General features: G+C 33.7%; 1 protein-coding gene across 1 annotated transcript in view; it reads right to left on the minus strand.

Moving 5' to 3' along the window:
* Nucleotides 1–762: 762 nt before the first annotated feature.
* The window catches only part of MED16 (Mediator complex subunit 16), a 36,079-nt gene continuing 16,842 nt past the window's right edge, over nucleotides 763–19,999 (minus strand). The window contains exons 8-12 of the mRNA XM_074186495.1: nucleotides 16,734–16,873; nucleotides 16,275–16,658; nucleotides 3,209–3,318; nucleotides 2,273–2,481; nucleotides 763–932 (exon numbers count right to left, since the gene is read on the minus strand). Of these exons, the coding sequence (XP_074042596.1) occupies nucleotides 890–932; nucleotides 2,273–2,481; nucleotides 3,209–3,318; nucleotides 16,275–16,658; nucleotides 16,734–16,873 (886 nt within the window). The 3' untranslated portion in view covers nucleotides 763–889. The remainder of the gene's footprint in view (nucleotides 933–2,272; nucleotides 2,482–3,208; nucleotides 3,319–16,274; nucleotides 16,659–16,733; nucleotides 16,874–19,999) is intronic.

Below are 19,999 nucleotides of genomic sequence, written 5' to 3' on the forward strand. Positions count from 1 at the left end.
GTCAATTACCAAAATTTGGATGATTTTGAATATTCACTTGAAAAGTTATCAAAGAAAAACATTTTTCATTTTGTAACTTCGAGGGCCCGTAACTTGGTTACGAAGACTTTTAGGAAAAAAAGTTATATGAAGTACTGGTGATATTTTGACCCCATCTATACATTCCCGAGAGGAAAAGAGGAAGTCCAGGGACACCCTGTATAGAAAACAAATATACTTGTAGAGACATCTCTCAATATAACAGTAGCAGATAGTTTACCATTAAGATCATTACCAGCTTGTCTCAAAAGAGTAGTGATCTTAGCTGGATAAATGCAGAAGGCTGTCATTCTTGGTTTGCTACATCTTCTCATAGCCCATGTTTTTAGGACCCAATGATCGCTTACTTCAAGTTGTGGAAAGTGGTCATTAGTTCACAATTGTGGTGGAATGATAATCTCAAGATAATGCCGCTTTGCCATATGAAGGCAGAAAGCTTGGTAGATAACTGCAGAAGGCTGTCACTCTTGGCTCATTGCATCTGCTCGAAGCACATAATTCTCAAACTTACGATGATCACTGGTCAATAATGCTGACGCGCCCTCCAGAATGTGAAGGAGCTGACCAGCTTACCCCTTTCAGTGAAAAAAAAATAATATCGTATTTATGATCTGAAGATAAAAAGTAATGATCAATGTGCATAAATTTTTTTGTAAATTGTCACTACAAAAAATTAAACCGTTTACAAACGAGTGACCCATTCCCTTGAATGACAAACAAAAATGTTTAACAATACATTTATTTTGTATACGTAAAAAAATATCTTGAGTTAAAATAACATGAAATATATTTGCAAGCCATTGAAAAAGTGACTTCAATATATTTTATGGTTAAGATAATAAAACTAATATCACAATCCAGAACAGATTTGAATTCTCCAGAGTCCTCCACACCTGGAAAAAAACGTAATTGAAAAAAATGCACACCTAGAGACGATATCTTCAACAGGAAAAGTAAGATGATGATTTTTTGGCAATCATCATTCATCTGCTAAGAAATTTTAATCAATGATGCAGACTATGCACTAGACTTAGAGGGAGACATTTTGAACATTTACTGTTAATATATTTCATCAATTGTAATAGTGTGCTAGTGAAGAGCAAAGATGAAATCAATGACAACCAAGTTTTGTTTTACTCAATGCAAACACAATAAATAGTGATAAGATTCATCAACTTTACAGTGACTCACTCAATTTACGAATTCAAAAGTTTGAAGTTCTCATGTTTGATTGAAAAAGGTATAGAATTGGCATATTTAGAAAGTTTGCATATAGAAGGTTTTCAATTAGTTAAAACATACAACAGACCAACTATGAATTGTGGAGGAGTTGTCATATGGACTCATAACAAATTATTTCAAAATGTATCCTATTGATTTGTCAGAATTTTGTAGTGTAGAATTTTGTCAGATATAAAAATGTCAATGTTTATGTTCTATGTTAACTTCATTCAATTCAAATCCAGTAGCGAGTTGGCCCACTTGAGTAACTGGCACTACTAGTATTATAATTGGTCAAATAACTATAAATTTCTTAATATGAAGGAACTTGCTGATTCAAAACGTTGATGTCCATCATTGAGGATGACACTGTTCCATGTAAGTGAAATTTTACCTCTTGTGTAGCAATACTGTGAATGATATCTGACTCAATTCCATAACAAATATTTGGAGCACAAACTAAATAGGAAAAAGTGCATTTTGTTATAATTCAATGTCCATATAAAAAAAATTGTTTCGCAAGTGCTCCTTCTTCCATATCATACAATGTTTATATGTTTATATGAAAGTAGTTGTTTCGAGCGGGTTCTTCCCTCCAGTTTGTAAGTTACCTCTTCGCATGATCTTTATATATTTATAAAAAATTTATTCAGATATCATTGTTTTCTTCCTTTCTTCATGAGTTTCCCACATAGAGAAAGAGAGAATTTTGAAGAAACTCATTTGAATCACTAAATATATCGTCAATAGTAGTATTGCGATTGAATTTCTTCAAATCTTATGTGCAGTATGTTTGTTCCATCTTTGAAAAATGAAAAAGCACCTCTAGTACGCTATGAAATATATTACAATTTTATTTTGGTAGCAAGTTGAGATTGTTAAAAATTTCAACAAGAAAGTGAAAGTTGATTTGACAATTAAAACAATAGTGCTACTGATATATGTCTAGGTACGGCAGATACGACCCCCTCAACAATAAAATGTTTTCAAAACCATTCCACTGTATACTCACTGACAAGACCGCAGCCATCTTTGATCCCATGCTCGAATGGCAGCCGTTCGAGTAGCTTGCACTATACCTGCAGAGCTGCAGCACCTTACACACTGCTTCACGACTCGAGGTGTTCTTCCTAGATAGAGATGTCTTATGGAATCCACAGTTTGGCCTGGAGGAGTTTCGACATTACTTGTCAAACATTCAGGTTCGTTGTTGAATTCCAACTAGAATAATAAATGTATTGATAAAGAACTCTTATGTGTAGCATTAGTTGCATTTGCTAATGGGTGATTTTTTAAGAGGTATAGGTTTTGATTCTCAAAATAACACAAAAAATTTGAAAAAATTGATGAAATCTTTATTGGAATCGATAGAACGATCAATATAATTTAATGTTTGAAGATGATTTCACGCAAATGTTGTCCGCGGCTCCGCTTTAGATGGCCCATGCGCAAGGTCCAATTTTGGCACACTCTCTCTAACATATCGACCGGTATTTCACGTATAAATGCTTCAATATGGGCTTCCAGAGCGTCAGTCGTTGCTGGTTTATCCCTGTAGACATGAGCAATAACATGATGGGCCCCAAACGTGAGATAAACTGTTCACCGAAGGCGGCTCTTAATTGGGCCATTGTTTCGCGTGCCGTGTGGCATGTGGCACCGTCTTGTTGAAACCACATGTCAGGCAACAACAACAAACAAAAGGGCATCAAGAAATAAACGGCAAAAAGTAATATTGGCTCTGGATAGAAAATTTTATTTTATTGAAGTGAGAAAGCTAAGAACAGAACTTTCACTTGCTACTTATTAATGTTGAATTTTGTGCAAAAAATAAGTTCATTCGATGATGGTCTTTCCAAAATGTTTCTGCTAAGTGGGCATAAGCTCATCATTGATGGGTACAAGCAAGTTTGAGGATTTTAAACAACACCAGTATAAAAAGACATACCTGCAATGGTAGAATCTGTTGTGCTAAATGTGGAGATCCGAGAACTACCCTATTATTAGATGGTTGGAGAAGCTGAATCTGCACTTGGCTTGTGAGTAAGCAGCATTCATCTGAAAATTGATAAGCAAAAATTACAGAAGAAGAGAACTGTGTTACAATTCAATTGATAATATGACAAATGATGACTCATTTTCATGGGGTTTAGGATTTCTTGCACGAGTAGCATTCAAAACTTAGCGCTGAATTTTGAAAACGTCAAGGTTTTCCTTATCTTTCAATAAACTTTTGGATTGTTTCAGAGAAGTTTTGGCCGTTTCGATGTCATTTGCTTTTGTAGCTCCTTATCTCAATAAATTATATTCTACTGTGTTATGATATATACTAAGCGATAAAGAGTTTTGTACTCTATACATTCATGCTCATCATTTTTTCCAAATTTTATTTTTTGCCTCTTTTCAGGTCATTACTTACTATATGATGTCGTTAGGCGATTTTCGGTAGATTTTTCTCTACGAATTCAAATTTAACGAAAGCGCTGCCGAAGCAGACCGAAAAATTAACCAGGTATTTGGCAATGTTTAAATAAACGCACTGTTCGACGTTGGTTTGCGAAATTTAGTTCCGGAGGACTAACCTTTTGAAACAATCTAATATAATAAAAATGACAGCGTCCGAAAATATAGTGACTATTGAGTTTAATTGATTAACTTTGAATAGACCCTGGACGTAATAATGTTAGTTTTTGTTTTGATGCGGTTGACGATATTTTAATAAGGTGTCAAGGGATTTGAAATCTCTGATTTGAAGAAATTATGAAAAAATGAAATGAAAATGAATGAAACATTATAAATAGTAAAAATACTGAAAATACCCGGACCGAAATATTCGTGTGTTATTAAAAAAAAAATAACATCAAAATGAGAGAAAAAAATTGAGACAAAATAAATGAATAATTATCAAAAAATTCAAAAAATATAAGCGTACTAATTTGTTTTTTTTTTGACAAAATGGTTTAGACTTTCGCGGCTGAGGTTTAGGCTTCGTCAGGAAGCCTAAAAGTTAGTCATCGGACAGCAAGCCATGATAGTTAAACCTCTGAAGAAACTAGCCAGTCGCGCCAGCGAAACGTCAGGAAGAAATTCCAAAAATCCACGGCTTTCAAACTCGAAAAATAATGACATTGTATTTTTTATTTAATTTTTTTCCTCAATTTTTTTCTTGATTTTATTTTTCTTTAATTTTTTTTTATTCAATATCTTCATAGATTTCAAATCTGCTAACACCGTTTTAGACAATGCATCCGAACCTGTAGCATGAATGTTAACTTGTTTGGGTATTGTTGTGAGTCATCCCCTGTAAAAAAATAACGCCGTCCGCCAGTGGTTGTCGAAAATCAATTTTGACGTTGCATAGATCGCGCTCAACTCGACTTACGCTTCACGAGTGTTCCAGTTTTCGCGTCGCTTCGAAATACTTCCAGCGACTTCCCTATTGTCTTCGAGAATAATTCTATCGGCTTCCTAAGACTTGGCATATATTAACACTACCCACTTCGCATATCGGGAAGTCTAGTTGACAGTTCGGTACGAAGCGATCTAATAAGGCGATAGACATTTGAATATTAGTTTGAAGTTTTAGTTAAAGTGTTTGGTTGCATTGTCAGTATAGCAGCGAAATAAAGTCGGATATAATCCAACGCCCTTCGTGGTATTAGCCAGGGGAGTAGTTATTTTCTGATAGATGTCAGTCCATTAACCTTCAGTGTAGGGAGTAGAGACTGCCAGAGTTATAGCCAGTCTTCAAGTATGCCCATTGACTATATGTGAAGTTTTTTTCCTTATACGAGGAATTGGGCGAATTCCGGATATGCGGTTGTTTACCTCGTTTACAGGCAGATAGGACGATGACAAATCTGTTTAAAAAGATTTTTTTCAGCCTAGTTCGAGGAATGATACTCTGAAGTAATTCGATTTTCAATTATCGGAAATCATCGACTTTATGTTGATGATAGACACTACCTTGCACTGACAAGTGGCCAAACAGCCCGAAACCGGTCTGCAAGTGTGTTCCAATAATTGAAAATCTATTGCGGCAGTTGTATCGCCAACAGCATATGCAGGAATAACTTCAGTGAAGAATCCTGCACTGACACCTGTCGGATATAATCCAACGCCCTTCGTGGTATTAGCCAAGGGATTAGTTGTTTTCTCCTTGAGATTATTTAAAATAAAGTTAAGTTTAATTGTACAGTGTAATCAATTATTGGCAAACCCACCCGGAAAACGTAACAATATGACACGAAAAAGATATTTATATCTACAATTTTTGAACAAGGGCGTTTGTTCCACTATATCAAATTTTGGGTTCATCAGATGATTCTGTGGAAATTAATGATCACTTTAATGAAATGAATGAAAACATTCATGTCTAACTTCTACTAGTTATTTTATTTTTACGACCGGTTTTGGGATTTACCCAATTATCAAGTTAGTTTTATATTTGATAATGGAATCAAATCCCATTATCAAGTTAGTTTTATACTTGATAATACCCGAGGTATTAAAAATAAAATAACTAGTAGAAATAAGACAAAAGTGTTTTCATTAATTTCATTAAAGTCATTAGGTAGGTAATCAATTGTTTTTTATCACCGCCATGATAATCGCTCAAATTAAAGCAATATTTAATTTTTATGTACCCTAACAGATTCTCCAAAAATAAATTGTACTCTATTATCATACTCCGAGTATCTGAAATATGCAACGTCCAAAATGATATTGAGTTACCAAAAAAAAATCTTCTCAAATTGGTCTGGAATCCAGACCGCATTGGCCTGGAAGGAATTGAACCTGCTGAGTACCTTGCAAGGCAGGGGGTTGCAAACGGTGGGATAACTACCTATCGTTGACATCACTTCAGGCTTTGTCTAGCAAATACTGAATAATGAAAAGAGAAATGAAAATTTCTGTTTTTTACCACTTTTATTTGTAATACGACGAAATTGAGTAACGTTAGTTACAAATAAAAGTGGTAAAAAACATAGAAATTTTCATTTCTCTTTTCATCATGATCTCCTACCGCATAGTAACGGCTACATCCATCAATTTATTGAAATACTGAATACTTAACTGCAAGAAGAGTTTCAAATGTCTAGGGAAATCTATCAGAATTGACCTATTCCAAAGCATTCACTCATACATCCTTTGATATATGTTATCAAACAATTGTAAGATTGCAGCAGGGATGACCTATGTTTTCTAACAGGCCGACTACAGGTCATTGTCATCTGAGTCATCATACGAAAAAACTTGGACTGTCGGAAGACAGTGTTTTGCAGAAGATGATGTAACAGCAGAGCAACACTGTGTCTGCCCAGCCACGGCCGAATCAGAGTTGGAATAGGTGAGCTACAATAAACCTCTGCAGGTTGCACTTCGGACCTTCCTACCTGAAATATGTTTATATCCCAATCCTTTATTTCCAGAGGCACATATTCTCCATAAGTTCAATTTGAACTTGTTCCTTCCTCCATTCCAGCTTCCACGGTGTTCAATAAACACATGAGCGATGTAGGCTAAGACATCTCGCGGGTATCCATCAGTAAAAAAATACACCCCAAAACCATTGAAAATCATAAAAAAAATTTTTCAATAACAAATGAAAATGAGTATTGACTTCACCGTGTAATACAAGGTGGGAAAAAGCTTTTTGTCTTTCCACTTCTCCATCATTATACAAAAAATGTGGAAAACTTTTGAAGAGAAGAAAAAATTATAATTAACTTCAATGTGAACTCCTTACAAAGATGTGTAGGTCGTGCACAGAAGTTAATTTCGAATAAAAACTGGGAAAAAAGATCGAGCCGAAACAACTACTTTCAAACATGAACATTGAATTGCACGGAAGTCACTTTTCTTGTCTTCATAACAAGAGCAGTAGTGTCTCTCCCGATGACATTAAATCATATTTTGTAAGAAATGAGTGTTTTCTCTTTACTTTAACCAAAAAGGTGTTGATGATGAGTAGCCTTTCTGTGAATGACATCTGATTCGAATACAAAACAATTATTTTCATCAGACACTGTATTAGTAGAATTGATTTCAGTGTAATATAACGTTCGAATGTGCGAAGGTAATTATTTAGAGAGGACTCACTTTGTAACTGAAGAAAACTTCTGTACTTGGTCTACATACACTTATAAAGAATTTATATTGAAGTTATTCAGTTTCTTCCTTTCTTTGGAAATTACCCACCAAACAACTTGAAGTGGATAAATTAATTTAGGTTATACCCCCCAGCGGGAATCAGTCAGTAATAAAAGTAAATAGATTTATGTTTCGTTTTATGTTTATATTTATTTAATTTGAGGCTTACAGATAACCAATAATAAAGTCCAGTATGCCATTCTTAGTTTCAAATATACTGTCGAAATAAAATTAGGTATAAATTTTTGCTGGTAGCCCATTTTTCTAAACCACCTATTCATATTCATTAATACTCTCTGGTGTTCTCAGGGTGTATTTTTTTCTGATATAAAAAGATCAAGTATTGCCTCCATTTGGGCCATCATTAGGACCATAATAAAATGAAATCAATATATCTGATGTTAATCAAATAGCCGAAAACATGTACATATCTGAATGAAATATTACTTTGAAATTTACAGGTCTGTACTGAAAATTTCAAAGTTTTAGGGCGGCCCAAATCAGACTTTACTCTGTGAATAAGTTCTATGTTCATATTCTGAAAGTTTCTGTGGAAGTTCAAACAAACTTCCAAAATCTCTGCAAACAATAATAATACCTATAGAAGAACAATGAAATTGGGTGAATGAAGATTGAATTTTGTTCCTTCATATTTTCTGAGTCCCACACTACCTCCCAGGTATCTCCTGCTATTTGAAAATAAATAAATATACATCAATAGAGAATCTGCTCAAGTGTAATAAAAAGAAAACTGAAACGTTCATCACGAAAAGTTATCTTAAAAATCTTTGAAGAGTCCAATTAGTCAGTAACTTGTCAAATTTATAAATTTTGCCTATTTATACAGACCGTTTTTTGGCCGATCCCACTATTGGTAAGACGTAGAAAGTCGGTTAAATTGAACACAAGTTTCTTATTTTGAAGAACTAGAAAATATCTTTTTATATCGAGAATATCAATGGGATATCAATGAAATATTCGCCAGAAACTAGAATTGTCAAATTTCGTTTTTGGCTCTACCGCCTCCATTTCAAATGATATAAAAAAGGCAGAGAAACCATCAACACTGTTTCAGATTTGTTACAATTTGATACAAACCAATTTGCAAGGCAATGTTTCGTTCATTAGATTTCATCACCGATATATGTGATTTGATATGTGAGATTTGATGAGTATCAGTATGGTTTTATCAAGGGTAGCAGCACTCTAAGCGCTACCATAGATTTCATTCATAATATTACATCGGAATTGGATAAAAAAAATAGTTACTGTAGTGTTCATTGATTTAAGAAAGGCATTTGACGTTGTTGACCATACTGTTCTTTTGAACAAACTATGTTGCATGGGTATAAGGTGCAAAACTTATTCTCTCATTGAGACATTTTTAAAGGAAATATCCCAGTTTGTCGTTGTTGGTGAGAGTATGAGTGAGCATATTAAAAATAATTGTGGCGTACCACAGGGTTCCGTTTTGGGGCCCCTGTTCTATAAACTGATGGTACTGTCACTTAGGCAGGCCGGGCTTAAGGGAAGGTATTTCACGTTCGCCGATGACACGGTCCTTTTGTACAGTGGATCTGATTTATATTTACTGGAGAACACAGTTAATGAAGAGCTCTCTAAATACTCAAATTGGATTGCACATAATAAACTTAAGGTGATCTCTGCAAAAACCGTTTACATGCTATTTAAACAAAAAAATAGAATTTGTGGAAATATTGAATTAAGAATAAATAACTTACCCTTAATGAATGTTGCAAAAACCAAGTATTTGGAACTCATAATAGATGATAAGTTAAACTGGTCAGGACATATAGAACATATTAATGATAAAACTGTACCAATGTTAGGAGCTCTATATAGGTGTTCCAGTTACTTGAGTTTTAGTAATAGATACTTGGTTTACAATGCATATATATTGGCGAATCTTAGGTGTCTATTAATCATATGGGGTAATTGTGGCATTACTAATTTCAAAAAATATTCAAACGCTACAAAATAAATCAATAAAAATTTCATTTCAGACTGAACTACACTCAATTAAATATCTACTTAAACTTGAGCAATGCAAGAACATATATAAAATAAAAAACAAAAGAATCAAAAGCAACAACGATCTACTAGTCAACAACCAGTTTTATGAGTATAATACAAGGGGTAGAAATGATTTACACCTGAGCATGGTAAGAACGAACAATCCTTTTACACAGGCTATAAAAGTCTTCAATAAATTATCTGTCCATATACGTGAGTTGCTATATTTTTATATAATTTTTTAATATACAGGGTGTTTGATGTAGGTGCTACAGACCAAAATTCCATTTTTTAAAATAGAACGCCCTGTATATCATTACATATTCAGATGCTACGTTAAATTCTGATATCATTTCATGTTTGGTTTTTGAAATTCGGTTACGGCGTTGTTGAGTTATTGCTTAAAATGTAAAGTCTTGAGAACGACTATTATTTTTTAAAATATCTCATACAATTATTCTCTCTGCATCAGATCACATGAAAATTAGTCAAAATTTTGGGTGTTCGAAGTAATGGTTTCAATTTTGAGTTGTAGAATTCAGTCAGGAATCATTTTGAATATGAAACAATTCCGAAATTGAAAGAGGTGTATTCGAAAACAAATCTTTAATTAATAACAATGTAAATAATATAACTTGATAAATCATTTCATAAGAATGGTAGGTACCTAGAAATAAGTCATAAAAATTGTTCAAAGTGATGCCCATTAGATATTATACAGGCTTCGAAACGTCGAATCACTTCTCTCGTACAAGTCGCTCTTATAATATCAGGCGTAATATCACTGCACGCTAGTCGAATTTTCATTTTCAGATTATCCACATTCAAAGGGGGAGTAGTGAAAACAATATCTTTTAAATAACCCCATAGGAAAAAATCAAGCGGTGATAAATCTGGGGAACGAGCCGGCCACCGAATTGGACCCTTATTACCAATCCATCTATTTGGGTACGTTCTATCCAGATATTCAGTAACAACCTGTGAATTATGAGGAGGAGCACCATCTTGTTGCCACCAAATTCCTTGTCGTTCTGCTATGGGAATATCTTCCATCAACTGGATCAAATCATTTTCTAGAAAATGTAAATATCGCAATCCATTGAGATTTTCATTGAAAAAGTAAGGTCCTGTGATGCGGCCATTGAACAATCCACACCATACATTAATACCCCAAGTAGTTTGAAAATTACTTTCGCGGACCCAGTGGGGATTTTCTTGAGACCAATAGTGACTGTTATGTCGAGTCACAACTCCATTATTGTGGAATCGCGATTCATCGCTCCACAAAATTTGACTGAATATGTTAGGACTTTCATGTAATATTACCTGAATACAAGCAATGAATTCAACTCGTCGTTCAAAGTCCGTGGGTTTCAAACCTTGTACCAACTGAATTTTCAATGGGTGGTATTTATTTTCTTTCAGAATTCTCTGTACATTAGATTTACTCACACCGACTTCTTCTGCAAGAGTACGGATAGAAACATGTGGATGAATAATAATATAAGCCAACACATTGATCTCTAAATCTTCAGTTCTAACGGATCTCGTATGATGACGATGCTTTATAGTAGAAGGAAATGACCCAGTTCGCAATTTTTCTACAACTCTCGAAAAAGTCATTCGTGACGGACTGGGTCTGTCTGGAAAACGTTCTTGGTATAGACGTTGTGCTTGACGGCAGTTTTTCTAATATTCCCCAAAAATTAATAACATATCAATGCAATCACTTGGACTAAACGCAAAAGGCATACTGGAGTTTTCGCACAAAGAACACAGTTACTGTTTTGCAAAGAATGACTGAATCGAACTGACAAGTAGATACAATTCAACAACATTTGTTACTATGGCATCAACAAGCATAAGCTTCTTGATGAAATTGTGCAATATAAAGCAATTCACCCTCAAGTTAGTCACATTCTCAAGAATTTCAATATTATATTTAACTGATATCGATATCGTATCGTAGAGGTGAGAATAATGGTTTGTATTCAGTAGTAGTCTAGTTCAATTTAATAAAAGATATAGACTGGATTCGTGTACGAGTAAATAAGTTTTTTTGAAACTTTATATTTAAGGAAAAGTGAAATAACTCAACAACGCCGTAACCGAATTTCAAAAACCAAACATGAAATGATATCAGAATTTAACGTAGCATCTGAATATGTAATGATATACAGGGCGTTCTATTTTAAAAAATGGAATTTTGGTCTGTAGCACCTACACCAAACACCCTGTATATTTAAAAATTATATCAAAATATAGCTCTCATGAACTCCTAAAACTTTTGTATGAAACATATATATATATATATATATATATATATATATATATATATATATATATATATATATATATATATATATATATTTAAATACGGATCTCCAATTTTTTAATAGAATTTCATAGCCAGTGTAATAACAAATGCAGCTATGTATGTCCGTATATAAAAAAATAAAGTTGATGATGAAATATAATGAACTAAATGTTGCATTGCAAATTGTTATAATCTAATACAAACTGTTCCAGTTGATACGTCCAGAAGAGTACTTCGACAACGCCACTGAAGATGACTGCCGCAGTTGCAGTTGAAACGTTTGGAGATTGTAACCAAAGTAACCAAAGACCACGGCAAAATCCAGAAACCAACCATAACATAACTAATTCTTTTCTCATTTCATGCAGTTCATACCGAATTGATATGAAGAAAAGAGAAATGAAACTTTCTATGTTTTTTTAACCACTTTTATTTGTAACTAACGTTACTGCAGTTTCGTCCTATACGGACATTTTCAAACGTATAAGTTTGTAAAAAAGTGGAAAATTTACTGAATATCATGTAAAAATTTTAAAAAATTAATAAATAATTCAAATAAAATAATTTTACTATACAGAAGTAATCTATTATCTTTGAATTGGTTGTTCATTTGTGAAAAATAGGTACAATCAAACATCCTTCAAGCAAGTGGTTCAATTCTAAATATTTTATTTATTGTTATATAATATCGTGGATACGATTCACTGAAAATAATATAATTCTTCGTTACACCACAGAATAACCTTGTACACAAGAACTACGTCACAAATGCAAAAATCAACTAATCGACCAGCACAACACGCTCGAAACCCCTATCATCATCATCAACACGATCTTCTTGAACAAACAAAAACACTTCCGTAACGCAAGCCTCCTTCACTTCCGCACTGGCGATGAAGAACTCTCTATTCACCTCCTCGCAATCACTGACAGCAGAAACCTTCACATCTTCCAAGCAGTTCTCACGTTCCTTTTCGATGAACTGCCGGGAAGCCTCTTTGTCTGACTTCACAGCTGTTTCTATCAAATCGAACAGGAACAATTCACGAGGTGTCAAGGGCGAGGAAAGGTTCTGTGAGATCGGTCTGGATTCCTGCAACGTTATACGGATGGGAGTCGGTTTTGGCTTTGGTGTATAATCCGGTTCTGACATCACGTGAGAATCTGATGGATGACGCTTCATCTCCGTTTCGGTAGCTTGAGTCTCCGAGGAATAATAAATGTAGTGAGCTTCCCTTCTGAATTTGAATCTCCAAAGAAAAACGAGGATTGCCAGTATCATCAGGTATACAACAAAAGCCAGCAGCAAATAAAAATGACTAATCTTCGAAAACGTTTCATAACTGTTTGCAAAATATGCGTAGAGGAATGGACACAGCACTATCCAGTAGAAAGACGTAATCGCACTTAGATATATAGGTAGATTGATGAATTTAAATGGATGCGAACGAATCTCGTGCGGACTATAATTTATAGATTTACTGTAGACTACTTTTCGCCCTGGAGACATGCTTGACGATAATTGTTTCGTTTCTACCCGTGAGACAAATAAAGTGGAAGTCTAACGCTTGGCACAGGAAGAGGTAATCAGACTTCCTTTGTTGATTGAAGTCGGTCAAGAATTTGAAACCTTATCAGCACAAGTGAGAATGTCTGATGAAATGTGGTTGATTGGTGGCGTTATCAACGCCACTATAGAAATAATAATAATGTTTATTTGTTGAATTGATATTATTGGAAATTATATATTTCAATACTAAAATAATGAATGCATTTTATTGAATCGAAATGAAATATTCAAATAAAAAATGCATTTGAACAAGTGTATAAAAAAAGTAGTAAATTATGTATTCATTGTTGAAAGTTGCCGCAGTTTTTTCATATATGAAAGTAGATTTACCAATAACGGATGATTCAACAGGATTATACATTATCACTGGCGACAAGAAAATGAAAATTTACATAGAATTACCAATTTTCAAGAGAGATATGGTATAAATGTATGTCTTGGTGTTCTTGATATTAAAATTATTAACCCCTACTTTTCTGACCGGAGAATTATTCTTGGACTTTTATCAGGGACTCTGAATGAGTTTCTAGAAGATCTGCCACAGCCTATTAAAAAAATATGAGTATTTCCAACCCAACGGAGCTCCACCACATCACAGGAGAATGCAGATTTCCTCGATACATCACGTGGCCACACCATGGCCACCACGTTCACGGAATCTTTCTCTTCTAGATTTTTCGTTGTGAGGCTTCATAAAAGATAAAGTATTCAGAAAGATTTCGAAAAGATTCGATCAAGAGAGCCTACACGGCTATCACTCCACAGATGGGAGTGCCACAAGCACACTATTTCTTGAGCAAGTATCTGATTAAGAAATGATGGAAGACAATTTGAACATTTAATGTGATATCACGTGAGACAGTAACTCAAAAAATATAACATGAAGTATTTTGTTATGATGTTCATTTTCTACAATCTATTATTTCATTACATTCTCTTTCGCAACTGTTTCTTTTACAATGTGGTGTATTACGATACTATTAACTATGTGCTTGCCACGATATTAAATAATTTGATTTCTCATTGAAAAAAAAGTAAAATGATGGAATTTTGATAAAAGTGTTTTTTGAAAGAAATGTCAAGGAATGCATATTTGCAATATGTCAATGAATTTGTAATAACAATGACTACCAAAATGTATACAAAAATATTCAGGTTCGTATTAAAAAATGTTTTGATGATGGATTTCACTGAACGAAACGTCGCATCGAAAAATGGGTTCAATAATAATAAATAAGTTTCATTGTCAGAAGAATCGCTCTTATTGACAAAGCGTGTGTGAATACGATAAAAATGTATACAAGCATATACTAAGTCTATGTAATTTAACACTTATAAAAGTATATATACGTACATATACCCACACATATATAGTCGAAATAAACGGTATTGTGCACACTTAAATTTTTCGGCACTCTCAAAGGCCATAAACCAACACATACAATTGAAACGGCTGCATAATTACTTAAAATTTTCGTTATCTGTTTGAAATGTGATGTCCTTGGACAAGTACTAATTGTATTACTGAGTTTAATAACAACGCAGACTTTTTCCAGTGTAGTGATCCCAATAGCGATGGTGGACAATGTGAAAAAGAGATACCAGTGAATAAGATTCAGATACATTTGAATATTTAAACGCAGAGAGTATGTTTCAATGTATATAAGAATCTACATATAAGTTTGGTTTTGAGGAAAACAAACTTATTACAAGGAACATCAGATTTGACCAGAATTCCTTTCTGAACTGTACGTAAAATAGTCAAAAACAAGCCTTATGAACGCAAGACAGGATGTGATACAGGATAACCACAACCTTTAGATGTTCATCTAATCATTGAAATCATTGAAAAAAACAATATACAATTGTTACAAAAGCAATGAGAAATCTACATCTGAAATCATAAGGAAGAAATTGAATACTTCCGGCCATATCGTGAGCTGCTGTGACAAAACACTTCAGAATTGGATAAAGACACTAGGATTTAGATTTAAAATAATAAATAAATGTCAAGCAGTTATGGAAAGCAGAATAATAGTGGAATTGCGTAAACAAATGCTTAGAAAAAATAACTAAATGTAGGCAAGAACAACGGCAAATTTTCTATTTGGACGAAACTTGGTATGAAACTCACGACACAGTTACGAAAGGGTGGACTGATGGTTCGAGAATGTGTCCGCCTAACATTCCTGCAAACAAGGGATAACGACTAATCATTGTGCCGAGCACAAGAAACACACACAGCGAGGAGAAACCACCAAATCCGGAATATCAGAGCATGTTTGGACTCATCAACATAACATCAAGTGGGCTCAGGCTGAAATCATCCACAAGGAGTAACACTGGTTTAGGAGAAAATTCAAAGAAGGCGCGTATATGTTCTCCATTTAGCCAAGTTAGCGTAGAGATACGTAACATATGGAAACCTCTAATCAAGTGGAACACGACCAACTCCCGCCAAATGGTCAGCTCCCACTAAACGGTCAGCTCCCACTAAACGGTCTGCTCCCGCTAAAAACCAATGAAGCGGATAGAGGGAATAGGAGAGGGAAGAGGGGGTAGGTGAAAACAGTCGAATGACCTATAAATAGTCAGATCTTGAAAGAATAAGTCCAGTTATCACCCAAAGATGATTGTGGATACTAACAATCGAAACGTTGTGATATAGCGTGGTTTGGAATCCTTTAATTTTATACTTTCATTTTTCATTTCTTGTTGATAATTTTTTAATTTTTTCAGCTAGTGTTACTAGTTCATTTTTTTTTTGTGTTTTTGGTCTTTGCTTGTATGTTATTTCATTGTAATTTCAGTTTTTTGCTTGATAAAATTGTTTTTTCAGCTAATGTTTTCAGTTTTTTTACAGATTCTTTCAGGGATTTCAAATCAATTTATATCTTATTAGATAATGGAAGTTCGAACTGATGAAATACAAGAACTTACCTATGAGTGCCTCATCAGGTTCATTGACATTCTGCACAAGTCTGCTCAACAATCGGAAAACAAGCGCAAGCACGTCCAGGTTAGTGTCAGACTTGATAAACACTGGCAAACACGCGGGTCTGAGAAGCCCCCAAATCCTTATAAGAACCAGCATTTCTCGGAGCATGTTTAGAGCCTTAACGTCTCGAATCAGTTCATAAGGCTTAGGAGAGGTTGGTCTTCCGTCAGGGAGTTTGATGAGGAGATTCAATGCGAGATCTGCCACCCACTGGATGAGTTGTTGGAGGCTCTGCAGAGTTGTGGTCTCGACAGTGAATTCTTTGGCTTCAAGGTGCATAAGAGTCAAAGCTTTATCTACATCACTCTGGCCTTCTGCAATGACACCTGGAAAGTTTTTATCAGCCATAAATAAAATTATCGAGTTCAAAACAGTGTGATATATATAATATTGTTACTCACTCGCTAAAGAATCGGCAGGGCTTTTCTCGTGGCTGTTCATCTCACTCGGTCTGAGTAAACTTTTGAAAGCTGTAGAAATACTATGGAGCATCAGGTACTGGGTTAAATCGTTGGCTTTCGATTGGCCTTGGAAACTTAATCTGAAAAATTCATGTTACACTTTCCATGTGAAGCACAAACACATATATTTGCCTGATAGATAGATAGATTATCTTTATCAGTTCTTTGGTACAAAGACCCTTGCGGGTGTAGAACATGTCAATGTATAAAGGAGTATGATAAAAATTACAAAAAAATAAAAAATAAACATAAAAATAAAAAATATTAACTGAAAATATATATATATATATATATATATATATATATATATATGTATATATATATATATATATATATATATATATATATATATATATATATATATATATATATAAACACCTTGCATACTACAAGACATTTCAGACAAACATATAGTACAATAATAACGTTGCAAAAGTATACAAACAGTCAGACAAAGAATATAAACAGGCAGACAGTTCATAGTCTATCAGCGAAATATTCTTCTACCAAATAATAAGCCTTTGATAAAAGCATGATTTTTAGTTCCTTTTTCATTTTTCTAACAAGCAAGTTTTTGATGAAATCAGGTATTTTGTTATAAATATTAATCACATAAAAAGGAACATTTTTCTGTACAAAAGAAAAACGTGTCATTAAGTTGAGAAGACTGTTTTTATTGCGGGTATTATGAGAGTGATTCCTATCAAAAATTTCAAATAATGACATGTTTTCTTTCCCAAAAAATAACACATTCATACACATACATACTTGTAAGAGTAAGAATTCTCTTTTCAGTAAATATTTCCCTGCAACTCTCTGTTCTAGGTAGATTGAAAATTTTTCTCAAACATTGTTTTTGTAGAATGAATATTCGCTGAGTGTCCACAGACATTCCCAAAGGATGATACCATATCTAATGCGACTTTCAACGTATCCATAGTATGCCAGTAGTGCTGCATTTTGAGAAATATTTTGTGATATGACTTTCAAAGCAAAACAGTATCTTGATAAAGTTGTTGCAATATTATTTATATGACTCTTTCAGTTCAATTTTGAGTCATTTGTTAAGCCCAGAAAAGACAATTGAGGAGGAGAAGATTCCAATGTTGTTAATCCATTACTGAGATTACAAACACTACTAGTACTATTTCATGTAAACGTTATGGCATGTGTTTTATTGGTATTCAATTTCAGATTATGGGCTGAAAAGTAGTCTTCTAGCAGGTTCAGGGAGGAAAAGATATTGGTTTTTTCAGAAGAAGCATCATTTGAATTAAAAATCACAGAGCAATCATCAGCATATTGCACCATAAATTCATTCACAGCGTCTGATACGTTATTAGTATATAATATATAGAGTGAAGGACCCAAGATTGACCCTTGGGGTACCCCTCTGATTATTTTCTCTTTAATTGATGTTATTCGTTCCCCGTTTATTTGATCCCTTTGAATCACGCACTGCCTTCTATTTTCCAGATATGATTTTATTAATTTGAGAAGGCAAATCTCGTATACCATAATTTGACAACTTAACACCCAATATTTCATACTCAACACTATCAAAGGCTTTTGACAGGTCCAAATTAACAGCTGTTGTAATTTTATTTTTGTTGATGGAATTTATTATATTACATAAAGCCTGATAGGTTGCTCTAATGGTTAATTTCTTTTTCCTGAAACCATTCTGGATATCAGACAGAAGATTATTACATTCCAGAAAGGTTATTAATTTCATGTATATACATTTTTCAAAAACTTTACTGATATTGGGAACAAGTGCAATAGGTCTGTAGTTGTTGAGCTCACTTTTTTCGCCTTTTTTATATATGAAATATAACCCCGCCCAAAATGATATGATGATAATAATAAATGAAAGTGGAACAAATGAAAAAAAACTTCAAGTAGTTAGTTTAGTTTATAGCATTTGTAGAATAACAACAATCAACTTGTAAAAAAATGATCTTAAGAAATAAAAACGGGGTACTTAACATCTCGTCAAAAGATGTCAATATCTATATTGAGGTTTTCATGCAGCTATTAACAAACGATAAAAAATAACATTCCCCAAGTCCAAGCAGAAAGTGCATTTTCCATGACGAACCAACTTTTTTTTATTCTCAAAAATAAATTTTAATTTCCAAGATCGCATGATTTAAAATCATTTTTACCTTATTTTTTGAAAGGTGATTTATGCGTCTAAAACTTTGTAGAAGCCCGCGACAAAAAATCATACTCATAATATGAATCTAAACTGTATTCTTTCCTAAATTGGCAACTAAGATGATTGATTTGATGAAAAACGTTTGAAAATCTCATTTACAACCAATATTTTAACTGACCCTAGTTCTAATGTTTCCATTAGGTTTGACGGAATATGACACCAATTAAGACATTAAGAGAATGAAATACCACCCGACTGATAGCCTCTGCTAAGATTGCCATTGTATTCTCTGGAAGATGTAGAAGAACTTACACAGAGGTATCAAGAATACAGGGATATTGAAAAGGGATATCGAAAATAATGTGTTGACTGTGACTGACAACATCGTTGTTCGACTGTATGTATGAAACCTAAGAGAAAGATTTATTAACTAGTAACAGCCACTACCAGCTCCATTTTCGATATTTTTTTTTTTGTATCTGTTCATTGTCTAGGTTGAGTGACAGTTTTGATACATTTACTAACTATAGATATCTTCCATTTGAGTCCCTGACTTTTAGCTTCAGTATAACTTTCAATTTTAAATCTAACTTTTATAAATAACAATTTGTTAAATTTTCTGAAATTGAGTTACTGTTCAAAGTAACCATGATTAACAAATGTCTGTACTTTGCCAAATTGATATCGTTATCTTAACTTTTGTATGTTCAAAACTATCAATGACCTTTTTGAAGATGACCAAGAAATAATAGATTTTATAGGCATACATAGAACAACAAAACTTGATGTAAATGGTGTAATAGCCGAAACTAGTCAATAATAATAAAATACATAGAACACTTGGTAATCAAATCAAACCAATCAGCATTAAGTAGGTGTATTTGACTGGAAATCTGTCATGTCACTGAATTAGACAGAGACATGCCCACTTTTAAACATGATTAATTTTTGATCAAGTGGTAAAGTCCACAAAATGTCGATTAGGAGAAAACTGCTGTTAAATTTATTATAATAGTGCTGTAAAATACCGTCTTTAAAAATCTGT

Source organism: Leptinotarsa decemlineata, unplaced genomic scaffold (genome assembly GCF_025532065.1).
Source record: "Leptinotarsa decemlineata unplaced genomic scaffold, Ldec_3_MD MMD2_tig00078422_RagTag_RagTag, whole genome shotgun sequence".
In the NCBI taxonomy this organism is placed as follows: domain Eukaryota; kingdom Metazoa; phylum Arthropoda; class Insecta; order Coleoptera; family Chrysomelidae; genus Leptinotarsa; species Leptinotarsa decemlineata.